The sequence below is a fragment of the Lagopus leucura genome, unplaced genomic scaffold (genome assembly GCF_019238085.1).
Source record: "Lagopus leucura isolate 7727_CA_CO unplaced genomic scaffold, USGS_WTPT01 Super-Scaffold_806, whole genome shotgun sequence".
Lineage (NCBI taxonomy): Eukaryota > Metazoa > Chordata > Aves > Galliformes > Phasianidae > Lagopus > Lagopus leucura.
In genome coordinates, this window is record NW_024962260.1 from 1,072,977 (window position 1) to 1,095,298 (window position 22,322).

General features: G+C 42.6%; 2 protein-coding genes across 2 annotated transcripts in view; one reads left to right on the plus strand and one right to left on the minus strand.

Annotated features, from left to right (window-relative positions):
* Window positions 1-5,464: 5,464 nt before the first annotated feature.
* RSPH14 (radial spoke head 14 homolog) overlaps window positions 5,465-22,322 on the minus strand; it is a 69,505-nt gene continuing 52,647 nt past the window's right edge. The window contains exons 4-6 of the mRNA XM_042866029.1: window positions 7,955-8,180; window positions 6,655-6,788; window positions 5,465-5,706 (exon numbers count right to left, since the gene is read on the minus strand). Coding sequence (XP_042721963.1) covers window positions 5,465-5,706; window positions 6,655-6,788; window positions 7,955-8,180 — 602 coding nt within the window. The remainder of the gene's footprint in view (window positions 5,707-6,654; window positions 6,789-7,954; window positions 8,181-22,322) is intronic.
* The window catches only part of GNAZ (G protein subunit alpha z), a 46,985-nt gene continuing 45,043 nt past the window's right edge, over window positions 20,381-22,322 (plus strand). Inside the window, exon 1 of the mRNA XM_042866028.1 lies at window positions 20,381-20,443. The gene's annotated coding sequence lies outside the window, so the exon portion shown is untranslated. The remainder of the gene's footprint in view (window positions 20,444-22,322) is intronic.

The window sequence follows — 22,322 nt, forward strand, 5'->3', positions numbered from 1 at the left end:
CTGGCTGATAGCAGTGTACATGCATCATGTGCAGCATAACACAGCTCTGCTTTAGGTGATCCTGAAACATTCTAGCTTATCCTGGCAGGTGAGATATAGGGTTGCAACTTACTTCAGTGGGTTATAGTCAGATATACAGAATTATTTTAAATGGACTGTACAAAAGATAAACTACAATTAAAAATTCACCTAGTCACACTGTAGGCCAATTGCAACGTTGATATGTAAAGAACACAGACAAAGCACGTGTTCTTTGGTATTTTCACTTGGTGTTCTTCAGGTATTTTATTTGAGAGTTAGATTATTTACAGGCCCAATCCTGAGAAGGGTAACCACTCATCATTTACATTTTCATTTTTCTGTATCACTCAACAAATGTATCAAAGTTCCTCACAAATGTTAACTACTTTGGTTATAACACCCTTCTTAGAACTCAGAATTTGTTTTTTTCCAGCTTTGTCATGGCAAAAGCTCACACTTTGGTGTGCAACAGTTACAGAAGGAGTGTAGGTCTGTGGCTTGGAATACAGGTGCAGTAATCACAGCTTGTTTTAACCAGTGTGTCTGTGGTGCATTAGGGCACAGAGCACAAGGCTGAGTTCTCTCAGCACAGCTGACTGTGCTGGACCCAGAAATGTCAGCAGTTGCCACCACTAACGAGCTTTGCTCCTGCACAGGTCACTATTTCCACTGCCAAAATGAGGAAAAAATTATATGAAGTAAAACTAAACAACGAAGGGCAGAGATGAGGTGTGTGTCACTGGTGGTGGCTGCCATTCAGAGTGCAGAGCTGTGTTCGCTCTGAAGTCATTTGTTTCGAGGGCTGGATTGGAGGGCATTGAGCCCGCTGCTCACTGGCAGTCACACTGCATGGAGCAGGGTCATAGATAAGCTATACTGAGGCAGGGCTCCTTCAAATAAAATTAATGTTCTTTCTCTGTTCTGGATGTGCAGTGTTACTGGGAGGCAGTGAGATGTGAGGGAATGGCACAGGATGAGCTCCCGGTGCTCAGCCCAGCAGGCGGTGTCACACGTGGAACAGCAGAGGGCAATACGTGGCTAAGAAAGATGAGCAATTCCAAACCAAGCCATTTTCTTGGTGATTCATGGCATCTTTCATGCAGCATGTTTTTTAGGGCTGTTCTAGAATGTAAAGAATGGAGCACAACTTGACTCACTCCAATATCTCGCCGATGAAATACCACGTAACCAGCACTAGTGCCTGAGGTTATTGCCCTTGCTATTAATAAAGCAGGTCAAATTATTTTTTCCTCCTGAGGAATACTCAATCTTCTTATTATCTATCACAGCAAGCTGCAGAAGAGTTCCCCTGGTGCTCTGGAGCCCAACCCCTGCTCACCTGGCAGTGCTCAGGGCTCCAGCAGCTGTGTGTGCTGCAGCCAGCAGCTCCCTGCTTGCCTTGGGGAACTTGGAAGAGCTCCAGCTCAGGTAGGCACCAGCTCACCCTTACTTTGTGTAGTGATTTTTGTTATAGTGTCAGAACTCATGACTTTAAAAACTTCCTTTCGAATGGCATTTAAATCAGACAGCTGCAATAGTTGTCATTCATTCAAGTCAACAAATTTTGTCAGAACAGCCTTCCTAAAAGTAGGCTCTGGGCTCAAATCTTTCAGTATATAGTTTTGCATGTAGCCACAGAAAATAAATCCTCTCCTTCTGGTTTAATGTCAGCCAAACCTGACTGACCTGAAGTCTGTACTTGGTCTACAGACAGAAATCTCACTTAGCATTTTTAATTTGAATTTGATTCCCTTTTTTGTTTGCTTGTTTTTAAATAGAAAGTACAGCGGTGGGAAGCAAAAGAACTCCCTGCTTTGGAACTTGGATAGATTCAAAGCTGCTATTTCCCAAGGCAGGATATATATGAGAGCAGAAATGGTCTCCACCTCCTGGACTTTCAAAACCAAATGGACAGGTCAATGAGTCTGCAGTTGCAAGAACAAAGAGACGTAATATTCTTTACCTCCTGGAAACTGCTAGGAAAAAAATAATATTAAGCTTTGCATTCAAAATGAGCTGTACCTGTGTGGGATGCTGTGCACAAGGCTTGTGAAAAGGATCTCACTTCCCAGGGTTGTGTCTGTTCTTCTGCTGATGTCACTGGGAGATGTCAGGCAGCCGACTTGAAAGCTTGATCTGTGCAGGGCACAAGTGAATTAATTCCAGTATCGACCTAGAACATTAATTATATCTGGGCCTTAATCATTGTTGGCTTCAAGCCAGAAAGGCTAATCATTTTCCATTGATGCTCAAATCAGCTGAGGTGCTGATGTTGTCATAGCAGACTTTCTGTGGAGCAGTAAGTGCTGAAGACTTGTTATATGCTCAGTGTTCTTTTGAAGCAATGAGTTTAATTATAGTGTGTGGCAGTGCCAGATCCTAACATGTTAATTGAAGTGTTTGTAACACGTATGAAGAAATACAAAAGGATAGTAGCGTTTGGGTGACCGAGTCTGTTGCAACTTTATTATTGAGTATAACTGACTGAAAGTTGGGTCAGCCCAGAGGGAAGTGTTTGTCAGTCATTTTGCTGTGTTTCTTTGATCCAACCATTTTACTGATGTCTGGAGTGCCAATTAATTGTGAAGCTGTGCAGATTAAGATCTGTTGGCTCATCTCAAAGTGAGCAGTTAGCTATAGTAGCCCTGGCACTCCTCATATGTAAGGGACACAACAAACACGTCTAGGACTAAGTCTGTGATGTGGAATCATGGAATATAGGTTGGAATGTTCCTAGAAATCTCTCTGCTCTCTAGGTTGTCCATTTAGGACCACGTAACATCGGTGTTGTTGTCTTGCTGGGGAAATTCATGGGGAATATGACCAAAACTGTTCCTACCACTGGACTTGCTATTATAGGTGACCTTTTCATTTCACCAGAATGTCACTCGTCAAAGAGTTTTCATACGCATTTTTCTTTTTGTGCTCTGCCTTAAGGACAAGGTGATACTCAGCAATTAAGCAATAACTGACAGAAGTAAAAGTATTGCTAAGATCAAAGGATACCTTGGGTTAACATACGCATCAGTGTTTGTGTAGGTTCGATGCATCCTGTTCTCTGTTAGATTCAAGATGTAATGTTACCTCAGAGGAGAAAGTAAATCCTTTATCATAAGGACTTTTTTTTATTTTAGGTAAGAAAAAAATCATAAAGTGATTATATGCTAAATTACAGAATGAAAGTTTTAACAATGAAAACTAAAAATACTGAGAGCTTGAAACCTAAAAAATCCAGCTATGTTCTGTGTATTTTCTACTCAATTCTTGCTTACCTGATAACTTCTGTACATGCCATTAGGCTTTTGTTGTCTTGTTTTTCTCTTTCAAACACATTCTGTGCACATCTGAATATTTCTGCTTTTTTGCCACTCCTCTTTTTTTTTTTTTAATCTTTTTCAATGAGTTATTCCTGGCTGCTTTCTTTCCTTACTACTGCCTCAGAGCTGTAAGCTTGTATTCTGCCTTCCAGTCACTGCCAAAGCAGGGAGATTCAGGAAGAGGCTGGCACTCTCACTCCAGAGCTCAGTAAGGCTTTGCTCCGCTCTTGTACTGTGCATTTATGTAAGACAAGACACAGACACCATGGCAGAGTCTGATTTGGACACAGCTCATACTGTTCTTTAAAGCAACTATCAGGAAGAAGCTCAGATGTGGTACTAAAGGTCCAAGTCAGCTGAATTTCTTCTTGTCACAGCAGTTCAGTGTGGATGGTCTTATTCCTTCATCTGAGCAAGATAATTGTTTTGCTAACTTGCTGAAATGCGATACCTGAATTACAGGGGGGAAGGCTGTGACAGATGCTTGAGCTAAAATGATTGTTACTGCATTTTCCTGCAGCAGTTTGGTAAATGTAGGTGAAACTACTGTTCTCTCTTGTTCCCCAGTCCTTTGCTGATCGGTTTCCCTGTTATTAAGCTGCCTGTCTCTCTCTTATTGAACTGGGTGCACTCAGGCATCTATATCTATTACATGTGAGTGCCTTATGTACATAAAGCGTGCTGAAAAGGCAGAGCCCCTGCAAGACCCTGCCCAGAGGGAATGAATCCATCTGATTCAATGCTTTTAAATCACATCTTTGTAGGAGAGGAAATGCTCCCTCTGGTGAGGTTATGGAAGAGAAATCTTTTAACTTTAATCACACCTACAGTGGCTGGTATAAGACTGTGCTTTACAGTGGGAGGAACACTGGGCTCCTGCAGTGGAAGTGCAGCATGACAAACAACCCCATCTGCACGATGGTGCAGCTTCTTTTTAGCCATGGTAACTTCTTCCTAGAAGAATGCTATTCAACAGCAAAACCTGAGTGGAAATGTGGGCTTTCCTGGGAATTTGAGTCAGCTGCACGGTGATTCTTGTCTTGAGCACTTCTACTGGGCAGGATTTGTCTTGCCAGGCCTTCTGTTGATGATTCTTATGTTACACACTAACAAATGCAGAGAAATTTGCAATATCAGTAGTGATCTACCTTGACTATATGGTGAGTAAAATGCTACTGAACTTCCTCAGTTCAGCTCATCAGCTCTAAAATCAGAAACTGCCTTATTTTCCTTCAGGCAATTTATGTCCTGTTGGATAAGCTTGCTTCAGACAGCTTGAACTTTTGATGTTATATTCAATTCTATAAAGTAAAAGTCTTTTTTTTTTTTTTTTATAACCATTGAATTAGAAAAAAGTGGGAAAAAAAGGAGAAAAAATACATGCTTTTTCAAAGTAGGGAACTGATATTTTCAGTTCTGTTTTGTTTAGCTCCTCATCTCTCTGCTCAGACAGCTGTTAATCACAGAATACTAATGGAAGGAACATCTGGAGACTGTCTTGTCCAAATCTTGTTGGACTAAACTGTATGGGGTTGACTTTCCTCTTGACCTGTTCCCATCCCTTTAAAATGAGCCACAGCAGTAGAACTCCTTCATTCTGGCACAGCACCTCCATTTTGTTGATTTTCTTTGTTAGAGGATAGACAACAGCTGTACAAAACTACAAAGTACCAGGTAATAGCACAGATGTAGAGGCATGTTTCTTTCATACTCTAACTAAACAGAGCCTCTTTTATTAGGGGCTCTGTTCCCACTACAGTGTTACCAGGTGTTACTCCAGAAAAGTCTGTGACATTGCTGTTGCTTTTCCAACAGTGATGCTCTAAATGGTTCTAATCCTGTGCTCAACATGCGTTTGCAGCAAAACTCCAGTTCCTTATATCTCAGGAAAATCTTGGTATGGTACCTCAGGAGATAACTCCTGGTGGAGAATGCTAGACTTGTTAGCTTTTCTTTTTCCCCATTACTTTCCTAGTGACCTGTAACACAGATATAAGACCGTTGACAAATGACTTTTTAGGATGAAAGAAGAGTAGAGTTTTGCTTTTGAACATTGCATATAATCATGCAACTTTTACAGCGAGGCAACAACAGAGGGCAATAGATCTCTGTGAAACACCACATCTTCAGAAAGGTTTCCATTGGATGACTCTGATGGCAATTTCAGCAGCTCTTTTCACTGCCTCCCTGGGGTCCCTCAGGCACTGCTGAAACGTGTTTGTATGTTCTAGGAGCTTCCTGCGACCCTCAGCTACTTCTGCCAGCATGGTGAGGGTTTTAATTGCACTCAGACGGGCTTTGCTGTTTTCCTCAGCAACCAACTTCAGTAACCGTGGAATGGCTTCAGCACGTAGAGCTAAGCATCTCCCTGTAGAAAAATAAACTGGTTTTAAAATGTATTATTACATATAATCAACAAGATTTTGAATTGCTGCTCTTGACTTCCTGCCCAGTTGCAGCTTTGAACACCCCAGTGTGGTGTGACACAGGACATGCTTTGATTTTCCAGACCTGAGCTAGCTGCCAGCCAGCTGTTTATTTGTATGGAAATAGATCTTTCTCAGTAAACATTATATGCTTTGCATGTTGTGATTTCATTTCAACATCTAAGGAGGTACGAGGTACCAAATGATAGGATAAACTGTTTTGGGGGGAATTAGATGCCACTAAGAACATCCTCCATTCTTTTATTTTTAAAGACATTTCAAACACAGAGATCCATGCCTGTGTTGTTTTTGGAAACTGGGGGGACAGTTACAGAGGTGGACTGGAACACAGCTACTGTTATTAAGAGTCTTTTAATTCTAATTATTCACTCATCACACTGAACATTCAGCAGTTAGTGTTTTCAGTGTCTTGTAACTTACTTGAGAGAACAACAGGCATTAATAATATTCTCTCCTCTCTTAGCTGTGAGAGAGAAACTGCCTCTAACCACAGAAAAGGTTTCCAGGAAGTAGAGCTTGGTCGGACTGATTCTGAGCAGGTATCTGGATCTCTGGACATGTAATGAAAATGTTCCCCTCTGCTGCAGCACTCTGGAGGGAAACGATGCAGCTTGGGCAATTATTTATGTACGTCAGGAAAATGGAATGTGGAATATACTGCAATCTCTAGGCATAAGGGTATCAGCAACTGTTCTTAGACGGATGTAAAGAAATGTCCTAATCTTACAAATCCTTGTACAGGTCTCATGCTTTTTGAAACTGAGGATCTGTGGGATTGGGGACAGGACAGGGGCACAGATTTTGTTTTTAAGTTTCCTTAAAATTGGATTTCTAGGAAGCAGCCCAACAGACCCGCCTCTTTCTCTCACCCTTAGGTTTAATGGTAGCAAACATCAGTGCTCCTGCTGCACTAGCTCGGACTTCAGGATCTGTATCTTCTAACAGGCTCACCAGTAGTGGAAAGACCTCTTCACACACTGTGCTTTTTCCCTCTGGATGAGTACTGTGTAGAAAAGACAGTTAAGATGCTTCCTTGAATGATATCTGCTAACATGTCACCACCCACAGCTTCTCCCCATGCCTGGCCCCCTGCAGCAGCCCTCTGTTTCCTGACAGCAGGGCTGATATGGCCCTCTGTACTGTTCTCTTTGGAGTCAAAATGTTCCGACTGTTAGACAGATGGCAAGCACTGTGGCCTGGTCACAAAGAGAGAGGCGATGTCTGCTCATACTTGGTCTGTTAAGTCTACTTGCTGATACATCACAGATTGTATCATATTAACCTACATGCAGACATTTAACAATTTTTAGGCTATTTTAAGGTGGTGTTTGGATTTATTTATTTATTTATTTATTTATTTATTTATTTATTTTACTGTTATGGCACATAGAAAATTGCAGGAAACTTGCAATGAGGAACAGGATTCAGAAAGAAGTGCTGCTGGTCTTAATGGCAGTTTAGTTGGAAACCTAGCTGTTGAATCCTACACAGATTTAAAACAACTGCTGGTGGCCTGCAAGGAATTCTTTTTCTAGGTCAATTCTCTCTTTCTTTCCGGCCTCTTTAATGTGGGGAATATTTAACATTGTCCTGCTATTGCAGTGACATAGAAAGCAGAGGATGTCCATACTGTAGGTCAACTCCTGACTTTTTTCTATCACTCACTGTATCTACAGTCTCTTTCTCTAAGACCTTAATTTTGGAAATTAAGAAGATTTTTGTGCCAGTTATTATCCCAACAACACAATTTGCAGACTTTTTTAAGCTAGATATCCATTGAGCACTTTTATGTGTGATTGTCAGGCAAAGGACTTTCACCCAGTTTAATATACAAATTTAATAGGAAGACCTTTAATTTTTTGAGGAAGCAGTTGCACTGTAAAGTAAGGGCTCCCTACCTGTTTGCCCGTGATTTCTCATGCAAGCTTTTCTTCCTAGTGATACTGTACCAGGAAAAGCTCTGATTTCATTGCTAGTATAGAAAGACAAATAGGAGGAGAAGGAATGACTTCTCATCAGCTTTTGCTTTCTGAGTGATATGTGGCAGTCATCGCTTTAAGAAGTCTTCTATCTGCATGTGCATACAGGCTGATATAATGTGTGAAATGTGCCTTGATACAGCCATGAAATTAGTATTTTGGGGGGTTAAGTACGATAGATTTGCATTACCCGATTTCTAAAACAACCTGAGCTGCTTTGCTTCTGATGGTCACTGAGGGATGTGTGAGCTTTTCCTTCAGAATGGTGATGGCATCAGTTGCCAAAGCTTCAGAAGCTTCCACACGCAGACAGTTGGAGAGCGTGCCTAGGATTAGCTCCTGGATTTCATCTGACTCAGTCTTCAGTTTGAGTATGAGTAAGGGAATCAAACCAGCACGCAGGATATCAACAGCCCCTGCAAGAGGAGACTCAGGTGAAGGTGTGAATGCATTTATTATTTTTACCTGTAAATTCAATTTCTTAGTAAGATTAAAACATGTAACTCATTTCCTTACACACATGCAGGATTAGAACAGGAAAACTATCACGATAGCAGTCTGTTGATAAATGCCATCATAGCATTGCTTTCTTGTTGAGCGTCCTCAACAGCTCTATAAAGACATTAGCCCAAGTAATACCCAAGATTGCTCTGATTTTTCCACTTCCACCCACTTTAACTTTCCTCCCAAAATTATTCTTGCTAAGAAAATCAGTGTAAGTCACTTCATAACAACCTTCCAAACTGTTCTCAGCATCAACAGATGCTAAGACAGGCTGTGATGTGAGCCTGTAGAGCTAATATTTTAATATCATTCTCTGTTATGGTTTCTGTGGGGGGAAGTCAAGGTTTTGGAAACCATCAGCTTCCTCACATGTTTCTTTGTAGTAATTCTGTTATGGGGGAAATTCACATTTTGAGCTTTCCATCAGCCAGTACTCAGTTTCTCAGAGGAAACAGCATCATAGGCATAAAGATCATCAGCTGCCCTGCAAGTGATGTCTCTGCTGTGTGCCAGTGACTGACTTGTACCATTTCTAGCACAATACTAAATCAGCACTGAAAGAGCAATGCCATGGGAAAGCAGAAACAGAACATACTGTCCACAAGTAACTAAGTGAAAATAAAATTCTCCAGCTGTCTTGTTGCTAAGGCTGCTGCTTTGGTTGCCAGGAGAAATGTGCCTCCTTTTGAAGTGATTCACATTCAGTTAGATAAGGAAGTTTTGTGGGTAAGAGTCATAAAGGTGTTTGCAAATGAGTGTCCCCAGTTAGAGATAAGAGGAAAGCGGGAAAGAGATTTTAATGGTCTTTGATAGTGCTCAGGAGAAATCGCTCAGTTTGACAGCCAGAGAAAAAACAGGATTCTTGAGGTCATTCTGTTGTATCTATTTCTGAGGTTTTGATGACATCAAATAATTCCTTACGTTACTAACTTATTAGATCCACTTTCCTAATGAAAATACAAAACAAAACAAAACCAGAAGTGATATTATTAGAGCTTTTACTACCTGTACTACATTGCAGGCCAGTTCCTATGAGAATTCAAAATAATAAGGAAAAACAGATTCAGACAATTTGCTTTTGAATGCTAACAACATTTTAAAGATTAGGATTTTGTACCAGAAAAGGCAAAGTGGGGAAGGAAAGTGGAAAAAAATGTTATCTTTGCAGCTATGGCTCTGTATTACTACAGAGAGATTGCATTTTCATAGTAGAAAATCCTGATTGTATATTTATTTTCCTCAGAGAAATGAAAAGAAAATTCAAAGATCAGCTAGAGCCCACTCAAACTGTCTCCATAGAAAGATGTCACAAAGGAAACCTACTATGCTCTTTTGGCAAGAGAGGCTAAGGGAAGGAAGCAAAGTACGCACAGCTGAGCCCATCTCCCTGCATTAGCCCTCCTGACGAGGACTGTTGGGGTTTGCACTATGGGCAATAGCTATAGGAGGGCTGTGGGTGGATTGGGCAAAGCAAAGATTTGGCAGGAATCTCCACGTCTTACAGTCATAGCAGCAGGGACCCTGCCAGAGGCTGCTCCCATACAGATAGCTCAGAGCAGTCCCAGGTGACTCTAAATCATACCCACAGTCAGGTTAGCTGAGTTTCCCAATGGTCTTTTGAAACAGCCTATGAAACAGAAGAGTTTTCATAACCAACTTCTAAAACTTCTCCCATGAACAGAAACTACGTGGCTTATATGCTTGAAATGGAGATACGCAGACTGCTCGCATCACTGCTTACACACTGGAGGATGCTGTGGAAATAGAAACTGAAAATTTGGTGGTTCAGTTCCAGAGGAAGATCAGTAGCTCGGAGGTGAAAAGACTCATATGACATTCCATCTTTCAAGTGACTGGGTTTTTTAATTAGGATCTTTCCAGTCGATCAGTGATATTTTCAAACCAAAACTGGATCTGGACTATATCGTAACGTAATTTCATTATTTCCAGATAAAATAACATGATGATTGTAAACAAAATAGCAAAGGATGGAAGCTTGAACTTCCAGAACAACAGGTGGCTCTAATTCACATTGACGCCAGTTTTTCTGGACTCAGCGTCACACAGCAATAATTCCATATAATTCCATAAGCAAGCACTAACTCTTGCACAAAGTGGTCAGTGTTCCAGCTTGAGCCCAGAGAAACCATTGCTTGCTTTACTTTTCCATTTCTGTTATTGCTATGGCGTTCTTCTACATTTCTCATGCTCATAGCTAATCTTTTTTCTTTTCTAGAGAGTTTCCATTACTATTTTTACATTTGCCTTCAAGTACTTAAGAGGCATTTTTATACCCATCCCCTGTGATTTCATTTCCTCCTTTCCTGCACTTCCCTCCTTTTCAGGCCTTCCTTCCTGATCCCCTTGGCTGCTATTTCACCATATTCCCTATAAGCACTCCTAGCATTCTGGTTTCACATCTTTGTGTTTGAGTTTTCCCCTTATCTTCTAATGTATTTTTAATTAATAATATTATTAATAAGTAATATAATAAATAATTATATAATTTATATAATAAATTAACAAGTAATATAATTAATAAGTAATTATTATATTCAACTACACAAGACTGCTTTCATTGGCCCCTGAACTTCTTCTTTCCAGTTAGTGTTTATTGACTTTCTTTGACTCGGTCATTGCATTTTCACTTCATGTGTGCTTAGGGTGCTAGCCTTTGCTATTGCTACATTCTGGAGTGCAAAATATATAACAACGACACTTTAGTCTCTCTTTCAATAGGTCAGCAAGATGAAGCACAGAGCATTGTCTAGGACAGCTTACATTCTGTGGAGCTGTTTGTTAGAGTGCATTCTGTGGTCAGAACCCCCAAAGTAGCTAGTGATACTTATTTTGTGTGAACACTGTTTTCATTTCTCTTCATATCCTTTATTTTACCAGGCTGGGGATTTTTCTTATCTACAGTTTTCATCAAACTGTCCTATCTGAAATGCTATTGTGCTACCAGAGGGAGCTTCCCGGATACAAACATAGAAACAAAGATAGATTGTTTGACCTTGTCAGAAGTCTCAGAGGGTGGGGAGGAAAGGCCATAAGCAAAAACAAAAAAAAGAGACTATCTAATACAGAGCCTGAAATTTGCAGGTGGAAATTCATCATGGTTTCCCAGGGGAGTCAAAAGGTGAAAGGTCTAGGGAGGTAAAAAGGAAAAAGTAGGAGACAGCATGAGTGGAAAGCTGTTTAAGTTGTGAATTACAGCAGTCTCAGATCCTGCATCGCACTGAGCAAGCAATGGGACAAGAAGGTGAGCAGGTGTTTCCAGTGCTCCTATATTATCCTGGCATCTTCAGGGTCTTAAATTTTCATTTAAACACTGCCCTTTCAAAAGGACAGGGAGCATTCCAGAAGTACCGCATATAGTGATGAACAAGGGGAGAAAGTTTTCAAAATACGAATAGCTGTATTTGCAGCTGCATAGTTAACACCATTATTGATTTCTTTTTCTGAGCACTTGTAATCTTCCCTTGAGCTACTTCTTATCTCAGCACTTGTCTCTTCCTTCTCATAGCCCTCTGGCCACTCTCATTCTCCCATTCCCAACTCATTTTTCAAATGGACCCAAAGAGGCACTGCCATTTATTCTGTTCTCTCAGTATGGCTGCAGGGCATGTAAACAAATTAAATTTTGTAGAAGACAAAGGATTCATTTATAGCACATAACAGCGGTGTTTTGTTTTGTTTTTCAATTACATAAAGCAATTAAATCACATTACAAATCCTTTTCAACACAAATGTCAGTTTTCAACTCAAAGTGATTTCAGTGTTTGTTTTATTGAGAAGCATGGCCAGAAAGTGGTGTAAAATGCAGGACTACACAGTGAAATAATACATAAACACAGATTCTATGTATTAGGAATGTTTTGTTAATACCTCGGCTGCCTCTTTGAGATGTCCAGACAGCTATCTGAAATGCTTAGTAACAGCACTGCAACACAGGGAGAAGTAGAAAGTGAAAAGAGGAGCAGAGCCAGGCACAGTCAGACCAACAAATGCTGGGTGCTGTGCCGTCAATGGACCCAACGCACAGCGGCTGGGAGGGTCTGGTGCTGGGAGCTGTGATCCCAATTCTGATGGGTGTCAGCTTCAGATCCTTTAGTGAAGTTTACACAACAGCTGTGGGGGTGAGTATGAGATACGCTCCCTGGTGTAGTAGTGCCTAACCCACGGTCTGTGGATTGCTGACCACTTGTAGTGCATCAGAGGGTGGTTTCCAAAATTAAAACAACTGTTCCTTCTTTTAATAAAGCAGTATTCATACATTAACATAAAGAAAAGGGAACAGTCAAAATGATGGTGAAATAGAAGTAATGAAGCAAAGCTGGCTTATAAAAAATGTCCTAGCTATAACTACTGATAGTCTGCTTATGTTAATAACACAGATTTTTATTGTGCCCATCAGAACTGCAGCTGCTTGCACCTCCCAAGTAATTCATCTTTCTCTTTCTAAATTCGTCACTTAGCACACAGGTACATTCATGATCATCCTATGTACCTGTGTGAATGCGTCTGTACACAAATAACATGCATTCAGCAGATCACAATGCATATCAATTGCACTAATTAGGAAATTTCCCATCTTCTGCTTCTCTGACAAAGGACATTTCCTTTATTCAGAGAAAGATTTAAAAAAAAAGGTTAAAATTAAAGCGTGAAAAGAACCTGGAGGCTTTTTTTCCTTCTTCTTTTGGCTGAAGAAGGAAATGTCACCCTGAAATTTATTAATTTCCTCCACAGGGGAGACTCTGCCAAAATGCAAGAAGGAAGGAAAACAGTCTGACATATGTGCTACTCGCTCCAATGTCCTCAGATCAATTACTGAGAGAAGAAATTAAAGCCTTCAGATAATGGCTCCCCAGAAGTAAAGCTGCAGCCATGAGTTGTTACCCAGCTTCAGCTTCTCCAGGCCAAAATTTTTCCCTTTTTCTCTGCTGCTCAGGAGGGAATGATGGGATGAGACTAAAAATGATGAGCGCAGCCTCAATAGACTGCCGACTTCACTGCTTCCACAAGTACCTGTTTTGAATTAAATCCCACACAGAAGGCAGCAGATCTAGTACCCATGGCCTTGTCGTGTTCCAGAAGAGAACTTGAACTGTCACACCTGCGAGAACTAACTTAAACACTGGATTTTATACCTCATACCAAGCACGTACATCAAGTGCTCAGAAAACATTCACAGTTACTGTAGCAAGTGTCACAGTCACAGACAATTACAGCTGATGGTGTTACTGTGCATCTACAGCTTCCAGACTGTTTGGAAGAATACCTTGTAGGGGACTGTGGCAGGGTTCTGCACTAGTTCTGCAGACTGCCTTGAGAGACTTTAAGGGGAGAGAAATACAAATCACAGTTTTTCCATTTCCAGAACTTCTGCTTTTCCTCTGGGACAGAAGGCCAAAAGATTAAAGCAATACGAATGAAGATCAAGAAACAGTTTTATTAACAATCTAAAATTTTTGTTTCTCTAAGGCTGTATCTGTAGGGCTGGAATGCTGTGTTACTGTATGACATTACATAGCAAAATAACCATTACAACTTTCACAACTACCGAGTTAACTTCACTCAGACATAAAAGTGGTTGCTTTGTCAGTTTTGTTCTGTAGGAGAACTAGAACTGACATGGAGGAAGTGCTCTCTGAACTTTGCCAGGATAACTGAATCACGGAACAAGATGTGGAAAAACTCCTACATAGGTCTTATTATACTATTGTCAAAAAATAAGTCAAAATGAGAGGCACAAAGAAACTAGATACCTAGATTTAATCATGTGTCTGATATACAGACACAGAAGGATATGTTGTCTTGAAAATTAACATAAATGTGCTCTGTTATATGAAAAAAATATATGACTGAAAACCAACCAGACTGAAAGACTGCAAATAGTGAGGGAAGACAAGAGGATGAGGTTAAATGGAGCTTTAATTCAGCCTCAGATATAGGTGTGCTTTTTCAGATTTTCTTCATTGTTAGAAGGGTGTGAATTTTTATTTTTTGCTACATTTAACAGAGAACTGGTAGAAAATGTCAAAGAAGAAACTGGAGAAATTGTAGCACTGACAAATCCCCTGGCTGTGTTTGCTGATCTAGCATGCTGGCAAAGCTGCTGTAAGTTAATTTTATCCTACAGTTCACACTGCATACGCTCATGCCAAGATGAGCACAATTGAATGGTTGAAACTAATACAGTCTTCAGGAAAAGAAGCATACAGCACTGTAGGCAGGTGAGGTCCTTTTCTGCTTCAGATGCTCTGGCCAAGCAGTTCTGTTCAAAATGAAAGTGGAAGAAACACGTCTCAGTTAGACCGGGAGCCCAGATGGCTGCACAACATGAGTGGAGCTGCATGGAAGGCAGATCAGCCTCTGCTTCCCACACAGGCCTGCTGCTTTGCAGATTCCACCTTTTCTGTGGAAAGCCATGTTCCCAAGGAAAACTACTTATGCTACTCAATGAAAATTTCTTCCGTTTTGGATGAGGTTCTACAACAGGGCTTTGCACATTTTTAGTGCTTATTTTATTACCAAGAGGGAAAAATTCTTAAGTCTCAATTGAATATGAAGCTGCCAAGGAACAGGCTGTCCTGGGGATGATTTGTGATCTGAAGTGATCCCCAGTAAATTTTGGTCTTGGGTTGAGAGCCCAATTCCTCCAGTGAGCTGTAATCACAGAAGCTGGCCTAAAGGCATTTATCAGATAGGAACAGAACTCAGTGTTTTGTATCCAGAGATGCATTCCTGAATGAGGATTTCCAAGTGAATGAAACGAAGGTGTTCTTGTAAAACAACCTTTGGATCATTCATTCCTAGAACATCTAGTCCAGTAGAACCCAAGCCACAGCAGTGAAAGGAATCTGTTACTTAAGCCAGACTAAAATATTAGGTCTAGCTTCTGGAAATGTGCCAGATTTCCCTGGTGCTACTAATGCGCTTATATTTAAGAACATTATATACAGAATTTAAAGCACCAAGAATTCAAGCAGAAACAGGGAGTCATATTTGCTGCAGTTATTAGAGACCAGCAACTGTTTCATCAGCTGATAAAAATTACTACCATTTTAATATAATATTTTTTTAAAATAACACTGTTATAACAAACTCTGAAAGTTACATTAATTGCTTGATAAGATACTTATGCATTTAATCAGTTGAGGTAAGGGTAGCACAATGTGCTTTCCCATGTCATTGACTTCACCACCCAGTTAGTTCATTTATTATTTGAACCCATCTTGTGCATGTCAGTGACAAAGCAAGAACTCTTTCATAAGATAGGGGCAGTAAATAAAAATAAATAAATAAATCAGAAGCTGCATTTATTCATTTCACTATTAGTTTATCACCAATGCTGTCTTAGGCCAAAGTGTCTTTCGTGCAGGTTTTCACTCCCCTGTCTAAAACTGCTTCAGAACGGGAGGCGCTGAGAAGTTACAGATGGCCAAGCCCACTGCTGTGTACATCTGCTCTGCGCTTGGTAAGTGACCACAGTTGCAGCTGAGATACGCAGTATATTCGTGTAGATACAAAATTAGCCACTGGCCTAACATAAAAAAGGTGTGCAATTAACTAAACTTAATTACTTAAATCTGTCTGCAGTCTTCCAATCTTTTACAGAACTGTTCTGGCATCCCAGGTCCCCGTAGTAAAGCTGCTGGAATGCCCACAGCTCCATTTCTGGTGCTTTGCAGAATTACCTTTCTGTCCTCAAACAAAATTTTCAGTCTTTTTTTTCTTTTTTTTCCTAAGCTAGCAGTTTCATATTCCTCCTAATCAGACATTACAAAATCATACAAGGGAGAAATGATAATTTCTACCAATGCCTGCTGGACTTGTAGTTATAGCTCATGGTTCCCACATGAAGCAAAGCTATCATCTGTAAAGGATAGAAAGAAATGTGAACCTAGTAGAAATACATGTGCAATTCTTGTAAGTCCCCAGTTTGATGCTTCTTCAGCTGATATGATTATCAGTGAAAAAAAAACAAAAACAAAAAAGCTTGTAAGCAAGACATTCCTTCTTTCTATTGGTTTGCTACTGCAAAAAATAAATAAGACCTAAATGCCTCCCAGGGATCCTCAGGTGGGAGAGACCTCCTTCCAGCTGGCTGCTTCCACGAATATGTAATCATGTATACTGAGTGGAAAACCCTCAAACAGGAAGACTAGAGAAGGGAGGCAGCTCCCCCAGGAATAACCAGCAGCCTGTTGCTCACAGCTAGGACATCCAGCACTGGCTCTTTTTGTTTTCTTTTTGAAAATTTCTTTGCTAAAACAATTTTGGGCACTCTCTAATTGCACCTCTTTGCATGTCATTCCTTGAGGGTCTACGCATTTTGATCTCAAGTGACTTTGTTCAAGTTCCACTGATCTTTCATTCTGTACTGTACTGTACTGAATGATCCCCTATTTCTTTTTGGGTGAAAGATTGAAGTGTTGTGACTCCCCATCCTCTTCGTTCCTTTACCCTTAATAATGAAGAATCAGGAAACAAACAAATAAATAATATATATTTTATACATATATATATATGTAAATTATTAATGTAATACTGCAGCCCCAAAGAATGGCTCCTTTACAAATAATTTCACACCCCTCTTATTTTGTGATGTCTTGGTAGCTTTCCTCTCAGGGAGGAGTTAGGGCCCAGGTATCCATCACAAAGCTTCTGAAAAGTGAGGTCTGTCCTGCTGTGCAAAGTTAAGTGCACAGGAAAGCCAGTGTATCCGTCAGGGCTCCAGGCAAGCCTCCAAGCAGCTGTCCACCAGCTGCTGGATTTAATGCTTGTTTTTCTACTCTTGGCTTCACTGGCAAGTGCTGATTCAGCAGCTGCGCCAATGGCTGTGAGCTGCACATACAGTGGATGTGTAATAACACCATGAAGGAATGTATGCTAGGCTTTTACTTTTTAGGGTTTGGTTGTTTTCTCTTTCTTTCTTTTTTTTTTTTTTTGCCTGTTGGGAAACCAGAGAGGTCCTTCTCTTTAACTGATTGTGCTGTTAGCTGTAACTCATTCTCCAGGCTCACGTTCTCAAATATCTCCATGAAGGAGATTGGAAGATCAAAGAGTTCACAGCAAGCGAAGCCCTCTGTTACTTGAAGGATGTGAGAACACGATAAAAAGGAGACAGCCTGGTAAAGAGAATTTTCATCCTAAAGGATGAAGTGAAAGGAGCTGAGGCTGACACCAGCCCTGGAAGGTGCATTCATGATTTTTTCCCACCATCTCACAGCCACTGGTACAAACCACAATTTGTAGATAGTTATAAATATCAGACTCCAGTCATCTGCACTTGATGCTATTTTAAACTCTTCCACGTGAGAAAAATGGTTAAAAATAAAAATATAGCCTTCTCATTCTTCTCTAGATGTTCTGTTCAGTTCTTCCTGCTCACACAGAATCACAGACCCGTCTATAAATATCTAACCCAGATATACAATTGCTTGTTTAAAAGGAGGGTGTTTGGTAGAAAACGGAATGAAATAGAAAATGTCCCTTATTGTATTTTTATTGCAGACCAGATGTGGCCTCTCAGTTTCCCCTCTATCATTTGGAGATGTACATTCACCAAGAACACTGCATGTGTGCTTACAAATATTTTGATGTTGTCATGGCATAATGAAGGGTAATTGATTAGAAAAATCCCTGTGGGATTTTGCACTTAAAAATGCATTTCTATTTTAGCACTACTGTCTTCAAACTAAGTGTATATTTTGACTGATCCCAAAGAGAAAGCAACAGCAAACAGGCCAGGACTTGGCTTTTGGTCAACGGGTGGCACTGGCAAGTTGAGCAAAGCTCATGCAGTTCATGGTTCCAGAACTGCATGTGAGACCTTCACACCAGCAGCCATCCTCTCCTCCAAACACAGCTTGCTCCCATATGGCAAAACGCCTCAGACCTGCCTGACATGGGAGTGCAGAGGTCTGACCGGATCATCACTGTTCCACCAGACTGCTATTTGTTAGGCAAATTACTACTTCCAGGCAGAAAGAGTAATACAGACTTTTCACTTTTAGTATGTATTTGTAATTTTTCAATCTACCTACATAGAAGAATATAATTTAGAGCACTGAGGTAAATAACTCTGTTTTTATACTGTTTGACTTTGGGATATGTGCTACTTTGAGATGTATATTCCTCTTTAAATTCCTCTGAGACTTTGTCTATATGTAAAGCAACCAACGGCAGCTGGAAGGTCCCAACTGAGAATTTCTGGGAGCAGAACAAGGCACAGCTGAAGAAAAGAGAGACAGATCTGCTGCCTTATTCTGGATGAGCTGGGTTTCAGCTCTGCCATTTATTGACAGCACGCTCACCAAACTCCCATCCCGTGGTGCTGGGATCAGTGCACTGCTCAGACTGCCTGCCTGTACTTCCTTCCCCTGCGATGTCTCATCCACCGGTAGGTGCCTCCCTCAAAACTACAAAAAGCAAGTGTTCTGTTACAGCAATCCAAAGCACCTAAGTGATGCAACCTGTGGAGAGCATGTGACCAATGATCTTCCTACACAGGATGATGGCAGCTGATGCTGTTTTTGTACCCAAGCTGGTAATGTGTGGAAGATGCTTCTTCTCACATATAAAGCTGGAGACACATGTAATATGACAGTTTCTATAGTAACTACTTGTTCTTTATGGAGCGGCAGATTAAACCTGTACACCTTGTTATTGTTCTTTCATCCCATTATCCAGAGTACTCAGGCAGTTACCACAGCTACACTGCTTTATCCCTCTCCATTCCCCTGCCAACAGAACTATGGCAGGGCTTTGTGCACTGCAAGCAGAGTGCCTGAGAGACACAGAGCACCGTTAGAATTTAGACAGTAGGCATCAAAGCATACATGTGCATAGCTGGATACTGAAAGGTAAAGTGTAGTGGTTAAAAGCTGATTGCTTTGTTAAGCTGGCAAGTTTGTGATTTGAAAATTACCATTTTGCTGAGAAAACAGTGCTGGTGATGTATAGGATGTTCATCTGTTGATGCTCTGAACTTACCAGAGTCACTTCACCAGCCCAGGTGTACGGACAAACTCCAGTGGTAAGAACCCTGAGGTTCATTATGCACAGGACTCGTGTGCTACACTGATTCATGGTTCTTATTTCAGTGCAAGAAAAGTAACGCTGCTGTGTTGTGTTTTACACTAAAATATGTCATTATTGTAGTTCATCGATGCTGCAGCTGTGCTGACGGTATCAGCCCTGCAAGTGGTGTTATTTACAAAAATCAGATGCTTTCTGTGCTGCATCATGTTAGCCTCGTTGTGGGAAAAATGCCCCTGCTCTGTCTCTGTCTGAAAGCTTCTGTTGCTGTCTCCAGCAGAAACATATCAGCAATAAATTCTTGTTATGAAATCGCACTGTAGGGAGAAATCGCAGCTGTGTGAGCAGGGCTGCAGCCTGCACGACTAGAAGGAAAGATATAATGTAGAAATAGGTACCTCCATGCATGAGATAAAAGAAAATGGTACTTGGTGTCACTTAAATAAAACTACAGTAAGTCGAACACATGTAGAAGAGGGGAAAGTGAAAAGTGCAAAGAGAAAAGCAGAGAAAACAAATGCACAGCACCGAGACCAACTGAAAGATGGAAACAGCGGAACGCAGGCAGATCCCGAGGCACGACCAGCCCGGTTTCTCTCCCTTTGCCCTTGATTGCATCACTCTGGCACGGATGCGGCACCCGGCCCGGCACCCCGAGCGCCGTGCCGTTCTCCGCGGGGAGCCGCCCCGGCCGCGCTCGCACCGGACCGGCCCCGTGCGCGCTCCTTACGCAACGCGGGCGCGGAGCCGCCCGTCCGCCGCTGCCGCCCAGCACGGGAGGGGCTGCGGGGCTCGGCCGCCCGCCCCCCCCCCCTTCCCCCCGCGCCGCCGCCTGCGGAGCCCCCGCCGTTGGCCCGGCAACGCGCTGCTGCCTCCGCCTCCCGCAGCCGGGCCCGCGCCCCCCGCCCGGCTCCCGGCGGGACCGCCCCGCGCCGCTGCCTCCGCGGGCCGCCGGCGGGCGTCGGTACTGCGGCATCGGGCGGAGCGCGGGGCTGCGTGCCGGGAGCGGCGGGAGGGCAGCGTCCGCCTGCTGCTGGGCGGCGGGGCCGCTGCGAGAGGGCCGCGGGAGGAGCGCGGGGCTGCGGCGATGGACTGAGGCGGCGGGGACTGCCGGCCCGGCGCCGAGGTGAGTGCGTGCTGCCTTCTGCTTTCCTCCTCCTCCCTCCGTCGGTTCCGGGAGGAGCGTTTTTCTCTCGTGCGTTTCCAGAATGAAAAGGGGCTTCTGCGGGGGGAAGGAATAGATGTCATCTTGAAACGAGCGGCGGTGGTGTTGCTCGGTGATGGAAGGGATGGTCGTCACCGTGAGGTAGGAATATTTTGCTGGTTGCAGAAGAAAAATCGTAAGGGTAGGGCGGCTGCCGCCACGGCTAAAATGACCTTCTCCAGAGATGCTGGCCTCCTGTCGGCTCTGCTTCAGCTCCAGCCCTTTTCATTAAACTCAGGCATCGCCCTTCCTAGCCCGGACCCCAAAACCAGTGTCCGAGCTGCCCCGAGCCGCCGCGCCGTGCTGCCGATCCCATTCGGTTGTGCCTTTGGGAGAGAACCCTCAGGCACGGCTCTGCTCCCGGGGCTGTGCAGCTCTCCGGGTGCGACCTCCGGCTGCTGAGTCCTGCAGCCGCGGCTGCTTGTTGCGAGGGTGCTCTGCTTCGTTCGTGCGTGTGAGGGATCGGGAAGTGTTATGGCATCAGTCTGCACCTGTGCACGGCTGCGGTGCTGAGCCACAAGTTCCATGGTCTGTTCGCATCTGCATTTCGAGTGAGGGATTCCTCTGTGCGCACCCAACGTTTCGGTTAGCCTACAGATCTACAGACAAGTGTATATCTTTAATTTCTGGCAGTAGCACTGAGCTGAGGTTTTTTTGGCTGTTTCCCTGAAGGAGCTGCTTAATGTATTGTTGCAGCATTTGCTCAGGAGGCTGCTGACCTATCTCAGCAGCGTTTTCCTGGGCGAGATTTGAGACAACCTCATTGCTTTTCCATCCAGCTCCCTTTACATCCATTTACTGGTACTAACGTGGCTCCGATTGGCTTTTATTCTGGCTCTGTGTTTTGTGCCATTGTGGGTCACAGCCGTGAAGTGGCCACTGGAAGGTCTTCTGCAGGGGTTACACAGCAGGTGAGGCAGAACCGTGGTGCTGTGGATGCCTACTTGTGGATCATGGAGTCAGAATGAGGGTGTACTCTGTGCTTCCGCGGGGAAAACTGTTTCTGACTTGATGGATGGAGAATTTGTAATCCAAGCTGATGGCTTAAGTGCCAGTACAGATAAAAGTGTGGCTTTTCTACAGCAAGGCACAAATTTGCCACCTGAAGAGACACAGGTGCAGGGATACAGCTCTGCAGAACAGAGAGGTGTTTGCCTTTAACTTAGCTGTCTCCATCAAATCATTAGGCTGGAAGCTCTTACCCAAAAGCACAGATCCCTGTCCTTGGGTAGAGGACACCGTTCCAGCGCAGGCCTACATGTACAGAAGAGCGAAATTTCAGTCTTCAGGAAGCCAGTGACAAGTGAAATAAAGAGAAAACATCTCAGTCATATGGGGTATTTAGGACAAAATCTCCTTCCTTCTACCACTAAAGCACAGACTTTCGTTTTCAAAGAACCACACTTCTGTGTGCATATGCGTGCCCTCAGAAAGGCAGATTGACTCCATGTGAGGCTGCAGATTTCATTCTGGCAGTGGGCCTTATGGAGGTGAATAAATTCTGCTGCGTGAAGAATGTGCCACCTCGTCTGAGGATTATGTTCTCGTAACTTCACTGCCTGCTGGTGACAGAGCTGGCTCTTTGGGAGGCACTACTGCCTTGCAGTCAGATGTATCAGGCTTTCAGTGAGTCTTGGTGTTTCAGCTACAGGCCTTGGGCTTGAATTTAACTACATTAATAATTTTATTCTAAAAATAACTAGAAAAATAGCTCTGGAGTGAAATGAAAGTGTTCTCGTTGTCTCAGTCTGGATTACACATTAATGGAAAAGGTACATTAGATATTAAGAAATCTAGAGTG